The sequence below is a fragment of the Lactuca sativa genome, chromosome 6 (assembly GCF_002870075.4).
Source record: "Lactuca sativa cultivar Salinas chromosome 6, Lsat_Salinas_v11, whole genome shotgun sequence".
Classification (NCBI taxonomy): Eukaryota; Viridiplantae; Streptophyta; class Magnoliopsida; order Asterales; family Asteraceae; genus Lactuca; species Lactuca sativa.
In genome coordinates, this window is record NC_056628.2 from 165,572,421 (window position 1) to 165,582,806 (window position 10,386).

Sequence of the window (10,386 nt, forward strand, 5' to 3'; positions counted from 1 at the left end):
AAAATGTATAATAACTTAAAAAAATAAGTTAGTTTATCAACTAGTTAATTGTGATCTGTGCGCCAAACACAATCTAACACTATTAAAAATCACCATTAAATACATATACAATGACCAATATACTCCTTCCTTGTTTGTTTATCATTATGTTAGTTTTATTAATCATGTTTAAGTATGATAAATTTCAAAAAAGACCCAAAACTTTTACGTTCTATTTTTTTAAAACGAACACCCTTTTTTATCAATTCAAACAAAAACATTTCTTCAAATTCTTTTCAATTTGCTCAATTAGCAGGTTTGCAGGTTACTTTCTAGTTTTACGATGATAAATACGAAGTCTTTTAGAACATTTAGAACATATCAATCAAACTGACCCTTTTTTTTCTTGAATGATAATTTTCACAACCCAACACTTACCACTTTCCAACATTCCAAATAGCAATTACCCAATTCAAAAAATTACATTTAGAGTATTTTACCCATATTTAATATTTTCAAATAAACCCAATTTATACTCTAAAAAAGACTCATCTCTTCCAATTCATATCATAACACACACAAACAAAACTATAGCCAACAATGGCTTCTAAAAAACAGTCATCTTCCAGCTAGCCTCCTGCTTCTTCTCAATCCTTTTGATGGTGTTTGATTTGTTGTAAATCTTTCAGGGCTCTGAATCTGAATCTCATCATGTTCTTCTTCACAATCATCTGACCTCCATCGAGGTCCACCATTAGAAGAATACACAGGATCCCCCCTCTCCCTCTCCTCTTTGTTACTGAACATCATACACAAATTTAAAAAAAAAAAAATTGTAATAAAGAAAAATATTTATTTTTTTAATTTACCTCCAAGACATGTCCATAACATCACCAGAAGCTTCCACAACATCTCTTCTACCAAATCTACTCGGTCTTTCAGAATTTGTAGCAAGATTCCCGAATAAGGGACTAGAACTCGGAAGGTCATTTTGGTCATTTTGAGAAAGCTGCTTGTTCTTCCGAATTCTTGAAGAGCCTCTGTTAAACTCCTTTAATGGTGTTGTAGTGGTAGTGTTTATATCATCAAATTTGAAGCTTTTACTGATGGATTTAAGCATACTCATTCCTCTTTCTCTTTCTATATCACTAAATTTATTATTATTATTCACTTGAGGGGTACCATAATTTGTTAAATTCGATTTTGGTGAAGGGTTTTCATCGCCCATTTGAAAAAGAAGAGAAGGAAGAGTAGGATTTTGTTTTGGGAGATAATCAGCTTGTCCTGGAATATCATTCTCCAACAGGGGTAATTCGGTCATTTCACCATTTTTCACTTTCTCTTGTTCGACTTCCGGTAATAGCTGTATACTTTTGTCCTGTAAAACAAATATGACATATGACTTATGATCAACTAAATGTAAGTATTAAAGTTCATTGCTTTTTCCTTTTTTACCCCCGAAAAAACGAATAAACTTACAACTAATCCTTTTCTCCAATGTTGTATGGAACTCATTCTGTTTGCCACGTCATCATCAATTGAGTTCTTGGAAACAAATTCATGTTCAATACTTTGAAGCTTTTGGTCAACTTGATATGCTTCCACATATCGATAACGCTACAACAATAAGAAAAAAATACAATTTAGTAAATATTATGAGTTAATTTTATAGGTCAATATTTGTAAGATACCTGTAGATAGAAGACAAGAAGAAGACTTCCAGTATTGGTCAAAGGTTCATCAGAAGCATAATCCAAAAGACATTTGTGAAGATGTTTTTCTTCATCAACATTCCATGGTAATCCAATAATTCGGTCAACTAAATTCCTTCTAATACAAAGAATACAAATTTCTGTCACGAGTATTTCCAACCAATTGATTTTAATCCCACTTTCAAAATCATCATCATCATCATAAAAACCATGTCTTGATTTCTTTTTTTTGAATTTCGTGCAAATGGATCTTTGATACATGAATGCTTCAATCAGAAGCCCACATTCTACTCTCACACGGACACCTGTCACAGCCTCATTGAGTGAGAGTGAGACTAACTCTGTTGCATTCTCGCTTCCTGAGTAACGTAACACCATTAGAGCTGCATAAGGGTTTTCTCTTTCTAATAAAACTTGTGCCACTTTTGGATGTGTTGTGGGCCCCGATATCTCTGGGAGAAGCCCACAAGCTTCCTATGAAAAAAATAATCATCAAGTAATCTCAGTTTTAGATTAGGGTTCATCACTAAAATGACAAAAAAGGGTAGTGTCATCATGTCATGTGACAAAATGACCACAAAATGACCAATTTAACCTTCAAGAAATCAAGAAACAACTTGTATTTAGGGATAAATATGGTATAATTTCACACCTGTAGGGCTTCATCACTGTGGTCATCAAGAAGATAGAAAGTAAATGATTCCAATATTGAGTGTCTTGCTATGTTAAATGTAGAAGAAAAGTCATCTACACAGTATCTCCATTTGTCATCAGGTATTTTCCAGAGTCGATCAAACAGGTAATATAACAGCTGATTTAAGTTAAGAAGACGCAAATTACAAAACAAGAAAGATTAAGCAGAATGATGTATAAAAAGTTAATAAAACATAAGGAAGGAATCAAAGGATACGATTGCTTGTTTTGCTACAACCAAATCTGAACTTCCACAAAGAAACAGAATGTCAATAGCTGATCTCAGGTTTTCAAAAGGATAACTTCCCACCATTCCTTCTATTTTAACTCGTGAAAAAGATAAACCTCCATCTTTTTGTAAAGAAGCAATTTGAAATTCATCATCTTTATTTGTTGCATACTCCTGTTGTGCATCAAGATTTGATAAAGCATCTTCAATGAACAGCATTGCAATGTCTTTCCCTGAAGTTCCCATAGGAGAAGGCCACGCGCGTTTGACTGCCATTGACTTTCTCTCACGGACATCAGAATGCCATGAGGAGAAACTATCATGATGATTTAGAATTTCAAGAGATTGATGCCTTGTATACCAAATCATCATCTCCATATGCTGTGAATTCATGTTTGTGATAAAGGGTTAGAAGATAAACATCTTGAATGAAATGAGAAATCTGTAGTAAAAAGTAGAAAGTAAAAACCTGTTTTGTTTTTAGTATGCTCTCTTGTAAGTGGTGAACATCATGAAGCTGTGCAGAAAGGGAATCTTTGAAGGATGATTCGAATTCTTCTAGAACTGTGGATATGGAGGTTAGCCTTGATGTAAGCTTGAGAAGGGTGTTTGACTTTTCTTTCATTTCGTCTGCATTAAGATTATCTTTGGAGGGTTAAAGAAAACATTCTTGATTCTAAAACACAAGTTAAATAATAATTGAAAAGGTGAAAGGATACAAATAGGCTGAAGCTCAGCAATGATGTTTTTGAATGTTCTCTTGCACCAATCTTTGACAACCACTTCATCCAGCAACATAGCAACAACTGGATCACTAGAAACAGCAGTTTCATCCATACAAACATCTGTAATATCTGTTGGGAAACTGTTAAGAAGAACAGAACTTGAAATTAAGAGGGTTATAACAGTTATTAATAAAGAAAAGTTGTCTATTTCGTGGGTGTAAAAGGATACAATGGCAGATTAGAGATAGCAGATTGTTCTCTAATGCAACATCAAAAAACGAATACAGCCTTTCAATGTCTGCTGTTGCTTGTTTCTCCCCATCTTTTTCTTGAAACCTGTCATCATATCTCTTGGAAATAAGACCAGCTTCAATGCACTCATAATATAGGCGAAGAGATAGTTTATTCCCATTTTTTGAAAGGGGAATTCTGCAAATTGGGCAAACATCACATCGCTGACTACATTCTTCACATAAAGAGGCATGGCCACATGTAATCAACACACTTTGAACACATCTTCCACAGCTTCTTAAGTCCCTTGTAGCTCGACAATGCTCAACTTTTGCTTCGTTGCAGAGTTCACTCAGCTCAATAGATGCCAAGTTCTCTAATGCTTTCTGAAATTGAAAACCACTAGCAGATTAAACTTCTAAATCTAAACTATCAGTAGGAACACAGATGAGTCTAGCAAGAAGCCCCCATACCCCCAAGGCCCCAATAATAAATAAAAGAATTAAAAAGATGATAAAGATCATATAGAACAATTGCATTGTGGGTCATTGAAAGTTTCAAGGATCGATCAGTTTCCAGAGAGGTGAAAATATACATGAAAATATGTGTATGCGACTACACCAGAAGAACAAGTAGTTTTCCACCCTTGAGACCAATATACAAGCTATGGAAGAACCATACGGTTTAGCTCTAAACAAACCAGAGCTTCTGGTGAACCTTTAGCTGTCATAACAAGTTCTCATTGCAATAGGAAAAAAAATCGAATAAAAAAGGTCTTGTTTAAACAACTATGTTCCAATCAGACTTATTGCTAGGCTTTAACTTAAAACGAGAGCAAACAACAATTCAAGTTCTGAGAGAATAATAAAAAGGAGGGACTGAAATTTCTTAAGGTCTGAAAACCCTAAATCACTGACCAATTTCACACACATAACAATAATCCGTTTTTAACTAATTAAATCGCTTATGCACATGCTATGAGCATGAATAATCGAGTATCCAGAAGGAATATACCAAATAAATAGACTGTCGTGCATATATAGATGTATCATTGTGTGTATACGCATATACCTGGACTTTCTGGCAGCTGTAGTTGGGTTGAAGTGAGGGATGAACGGTACTAGGCCTTATTGTGGAGCTTCGGTTATCGGAATCCAAGTGTATCGCGGCTCCGTCGTCGAATAGCCTCCGTGCTTCCATTATTTCAGTCGGAGCTCAGAGCAGCTCTGATTTTTTATGTTTTGAGGGGGGAGGGAGAGGGAGGGTTTTGATTTCTTATTTGGAATTGGGGTGAAAGTTCCAAAGAGGCCAAAAATAACCTTTTAGTTTTTTTATTGCTAAAACTTACCTCAAATACTATGAATGTTATCACTCAGGTCACTTAAAAGACGATAAAGAAAGACAGAAAGTTACAAAACGATCCCTCAATTATTTTTCAATCCACATGTTAATTTATTCATATTGTTTCCTACTCTTGCATTTCCCTTTTCATTAATGGACAATTTGTTGCAAGATTACATCTCTTTCTTCATTAATGTTCCCGTTAAAGTATTTATGAATTAGTTTATGTTTGTAGATAAATCTTAACAAAGTAAATAGATGTTTTCCAAATTTCCTAACACCCCGTTTCCGAGTTCAACTTAACGAGAGAAAGGAAAGGAAATTGGTGGAAATGAGAAAAAAATAAAAATAAAAATTGGTGTTCCCAAGTTTCATTAAATGAAGGAAGTTGAAGGAAATGGAGAGAAATGAGATGATCACTTTCCCTCCTAACTTTCCTTCCGATTTGGGAGGATTCGGAAGGAAAGAACAAAATGATTCGTTTTCCTTCAACTTCTCTCCAACCCGGGAACACAAAAGAAAATTTTGTTTTCTTTTCCTTTCTCTTCTTTTCTCTCGCGACTTTCTTTTCTCTTCTCTTCTTTTCTTTTGTTAAACTCGGGAACGAGGCGTAAAAGTTCTAAAAGACCAAATTGTATTGTTATAATGTATATCGTCTATACTTACTTTTAATATAGTAAATTTTTAAAGGGAAAATTCATAAAAAGATTTATATGAAATTTTTATTTTGATATTGTGTTATTTTTTGTCTGAAATGGGATATTTTTTTTTTCAAATTGTTATAATTCTGACCACTTAATCAGCCAACCAGGTTGTTTGCAAATGTAGCATGTTGAAGTATCAATTTTGATTAAGGTGACAATTCATGACATGACACGATAAAATTACACGAAACAAAACAAAATTATGATGAAACTAAAATTTGAATTTGTGTTCGTATCAAGTGTAAAAAACATGATGTCATATCGTGTCATTTTTCGTGTTCAAAATTCGACACGGAATTGACACAATTTACCATCAAGTGTAAAAAACACAATGTCGTATTGTGTCAGGTGGAATGGGGACAGATTTTCTTGGAGTGCATGTCGTCCTAGGGCCTAAAGCATGAATACCGAGGATCGGCCAAAGGATGGAAGTAGTGGAGTCACAATCTCCAGAATGGCTCTGACTCAGCAATGTCCTCCTCCTAAGTGACAGCATGCTCGACAAGGTTATCATGGGATGACGAATCTGGATATGGTGAGTTGTATGTTGGTTCCCCATCGAACTCCTCATCGTGCTTCTCATCCTCCTCAACGGTCTCCTCCTCGTCTTCAAACGGCTCATCATCATCCTCGACTGATATCGGGGTAAGGGGTAAAGACATCGTAGGACCATAGTCACTCTTTGTCTCTAGCTTGTGTGGCACAACTTGGTCCTCTTCCGGTAAAGGATACGACACACAGGCCCATATGTCCTCTAGATCACTCTGATACCTTGCATAAGACATCAATCAGGAAAGATGTTTATGAGATATAATATAAGAATCAAAAATACATATGATTTCTTAATATAAGAATGTAGTAGATAGTACCTCAAGCAGTAAGTCTCGATTTAACTCGTAAATCAACTAATCAAACTAAGTTATCGATCCATAAATCCTTAAGCGCTTAGATTGTCAACTACGACATCCAGGTTTAGGTGTGCACCGTTCGGACCATAGTAAAACTTAGTTGCGCATTCTAGGTCTAGTTGTGGTACGACCGAAATATTGTACTAACCCTAAAATTCGATTTTGACCTAAAATCTTAAGTTGTGATTTAATTGGATGGTTTTTATGATATTTAGGTATATTTATAAGAGTTTATATGACTCTTCTTCTGCTTATTGTTTGATTAAGGTTATTTTATTAATTTTATGTTTTGTACTTCAAGACTATCAAGTAAGGATCGGCCAGGTGATAAGTGTCAGAGGGCAATATCATTTTAGCATATAGTCGTTCTGAAATCCAGCAACCTTAGCGATAGTTCAAACGAGTCACCTCTCCCATAAGTAGTCTATCCGTATGGTAATTAATAATAATACTTCTTATTATATTTAACTAATTTAGAGTGTATACCCTAGATTATAGTCGTAAGTCCTAAAGAATTACTAGTTCGCTATAACCTGTAGCTCTGATATCAATCTATCACCCCCCCCCCCCCCCCCCGCGCGACGGCGGAAACGTCGAGTCGTGTGACGTAGGGACATTTGATCAAGGTGATAGGTATATTGAACAATACACAAAAGTATAATACAAACATTAGTTTTATTTATTATAAATTATTTATGGGTTACATTGTTTGGAGTTCAAGCACACATCTTATTCATAACTAAGCATAAGACAAACAGAAACGATTTCCAGCAACTTCCTTGACTTCCTTCCTTCCACAACTACTCTCCACACTCATCTTCCTGGGAATACATGTATTTTGAAAACGTCAACGTAAAGTTGGTGAGTTCATAAGTTTTATAGTTTTCTGTTTTATTATTTTATTTGATCGAAAACTATACATGTTTTAAAAACCTTTCTTTCATTTAGGATGTATTACCTATCCTAATATTTATAATCTTTATCAGATTGAATCATACAACTACTCGAAGGCATCCCTCTAGGCAGCTTTAAATTAAGATTTTCCGAACAATATTACCATGAGCCCCTATAATCGACGTTGTGGACCGATAAATAACCCACACGACACTTTATCGGACGTCGAATGATATTACTTTTATACTTAAGAAATTTATTTTGTCGGGATTGTAACTAGCTATTGCAGGTGGAAGTGTCGGCCCCGTATAGATCTATACATATCTTTTTGGCTTTCACAACATTAACGATCATAGATTCGGAGTTATTCGAATTTAATCATGCTATAGGATGAATAATAACAACTCACCAACATGTGTTTATTAAATCTTAAGTATGATTATCATTTTATCTTTAGTCTTTCTTTGATACCAATTTCTTTTCATAATTTTTCATATATACTTAATCCTTTATATAATAATTATCTTTTATATATATTCTTTAATATGTTATGGTACAGTTAAGTACATTGCATATCCTTACGTTTTCTTCCATAATTATCAATTTATGTGTGTGTGTGTGTGTATATATATAAGATAATTATAATTAGTGAATATTCAATATCGGTTCTTGTATATTTTTTTTTATCATATATACACATTAATTACGATTATCTGGATAATAGGATATTAGGGCAAAGTAACAGCTAAGTACAACGTCTATCCTAAGATTTGGCCAACGTTACTTCTACTTATTATGCTATCCTAGGAAATCGGCCAACATAATATCTAGGTATAATCTTTACCTAGTATGTCGGGTAACATAACTGTTAGGGTAAACAGACGATACTTGTCAAGACTCAGACTAAATCGGATGTCACTTGCCAAGTTTTGATGACCCTTGTTAGGAAGTAATGCGGATAACAAGCAACAATATAAGCACACAAAGACACAGTATTTACGTGGTTCGATCAAGGCAACCTACGTCCACGAGCAAGAGGGGACTATACTTTATTTCAGAGTTCTCAAACATAGGTTACAGGTACAATTCACCAGAGATTAGTCCTACTCACAAAGGATACAAAGAGACAAGACTCAAGACCCTTCAAATGACTATGCATGCATCTGTAACGACCTAATTTTCACGTCCAAAAATTTCGTATTTAAAACATTACTTTAGAAAACATTAATAATTAAAAACATTGTTTGATCAAACCATATCATAACGTAAACCATGTCTAAAAGCCAAATCATACAACCAATCGAAATATCAGAGTATCAATCCCAGAGTAAACTCATAAGTGCGAAATCAAGGAGTGTGTGTGTGATGAGCCGCTACCGCGCCTGCTCCTTCCCGTTGGCTGAAGAGGTACCTGAAACAACAACTGAGAAACGTAAGCACAAAGCTTAGTGAGTTCCCCCATCATACCACATACCATACAACACATATCATACATATTGCTAGGCTATTATGGGGTGCCTGACTACCCGGTACGGCCATTCTGGGGTGCCGACTACCCGAGCGGCCATTCTGGTGTGCCGTCCTACCCGTGTCAAGCCATTCTGGGGTGCTGACTACCCGTGTCAAGCCATTCTGGGGTGCTGACTACCCGTCGGTCCTGACAACCGATCCTCGGGGACTATTTCACCCCCTACTGCTACTACTATCACATATCATAACATAACATATTATCAGACATATATGGGGTGTCTGAACTACCCTTCAGTCCTAACAACCGAACTCGGGGACTGCTCCCCTCCTACTACCTCTAACTCATATAACATATCATGCTAGCATATAAACATAACATCACATACTGTCAGACGTATCTACTCGGCGAGTCGGACCTATGAAAATACTCAATTAAGATTTACGTACCAGGAACCAGGTGCTACAAATCTCCCCCACTTATTTTAGACTTCGTCCTCGAAGTCTGTTGCTCGATCCTGAAACAGCTCGGGGTAATGCTCCATCATCTCTTCCACCGGCTCCCAAGTCCACTCCGAACCCTTGCGGTGCTGCCATTGCACCTTCATTAGCTCCACCTTCTTGTTCCTCAAATCCTTCGACTTCCTGTCGAGGATTGCGACTGGGCGCTCAATGTAATTCAGGCTGTCGTCAACCTGAATATCCTCTAACGGCACTACTGCTGAGTCGTCCACTAGGCACTTCCGCAGCTGAGAAACATGGAAAGTGTTGTGGATATGGCTGAGTTCGAATGGCAGATCCAGCCTATACGCCACCTTGCCCACCCGGGCTACAATCCTGAACGACCCAATAAACCTCGGGCCCAACTTGCCCCGCTTCCTGAATCGGATGACGCCCTTCCAAGGCGACACCTTCAGGAGAACCATATCCCCAACCTGAAACTCCAGGTCGGATCGGCGCTTGTCGGCGTAATTTTTCTGCCGACTCTGAGCAGTCTGAAGCCTGCTCCGAACCTGCTGGATCCTCTCAGTTGTCTTGAGCACCACTTCGGTGCTCCCCATGACTCTTTGGCCAACTTCACCCCAGCATATCGGGGTCCTGCACCTCCGACCGTACAACATCTCAAATGGGGGACGGTCAATACTAGCGTGGTAGCTGTTGTTGTAAGAGAACTCGGCCAAGGGAAGATAGGTATCCCAGCTACCACCGAAGTCTAACACGCACGCCCGCAACATATCCTCCAAGGTCTGGATGGTCCGCTCGCTCTGACCATCCGTCTGCGGGTGAAAGGAGGTGCTAAAATGCAAACGAGTGCCCAACTCGTCATGAAATCTCTTCCAAAATCTGGAAGTAAAACGCACATCCCTGTCCGATATAACCGATACTGGCACCCCGTGTCGCGCCACGATCTCCCTGATATAGATGTCGGCCAATTTCTCGGCTGATATGCTCTCCTGAATTGGGATAAAGTGGGTACTCTTGGTCAATTGATCCACGATGACC

The 10,386-nt window shown here is 37.1% G+C and overlaps 1 protein-coding gene across 1 annotated transcript; it reads right to left on the reverse strand.

Moving 5' to 3' along the window:
• Positions 1-420: 420 nt before the first annotated feature.
• LOC111880923 (E3 ubiquitin-protein ligase HOS1) lies at positions 421-4,829 on the reverse strand. Its single transcript, XM_023877336.3, has 10 exons — positions 4,641-4,829; positions 3,568-3,955; positions 3,333-3,467; positions 3,083-3,258; positions 2,602-2,994; positions 2,344-2,502; positions 1,671-2,165; positions 1,459-1,596; positions 849-1,357; positions 421-778 (listed from the first exon to the last, which is right to left on the reverse strand). The coding sequence occupies exons 1-10, from the start codon at positions 4,767-4,769 to the stop codon at positions 598-600; spliced, it is 2,703 nt and encodes a 900-aa protein (XP_023733104.1). The 5' UTR covers positions 4,770-4,829; the 3' UTR covers positions 421-597.
• Between the last annotated feature and the right edge of the window lie 5,557 nt (positions 4,830-10,386).

Excerpts from the sequence above, each read along its gene's own strand:
- LOC111880923 (XM_023877336.3), bottom strand. The coding sequence starts at position 4,769 with ATGGAAGCACGGAGGCTATTCGACGACGGAGCCGCGATACACTTGGAT. Across the intron at positions 3,259-3,332 it reads TGCTGAGCTTCAGCCTATTT|ATAATCTTAATGCAGACGAA; the intron begins GTATCCTTTCAC and ends AACCCTCCAAAG. Across the intron at positions 1,358-1,458 it reads ATTGGAGAAAAGGATTAGTT|GACAAAAGTATACAGCTATT; the intron begins GTAAGTTTATTC and ends TTTGTTTTACAG.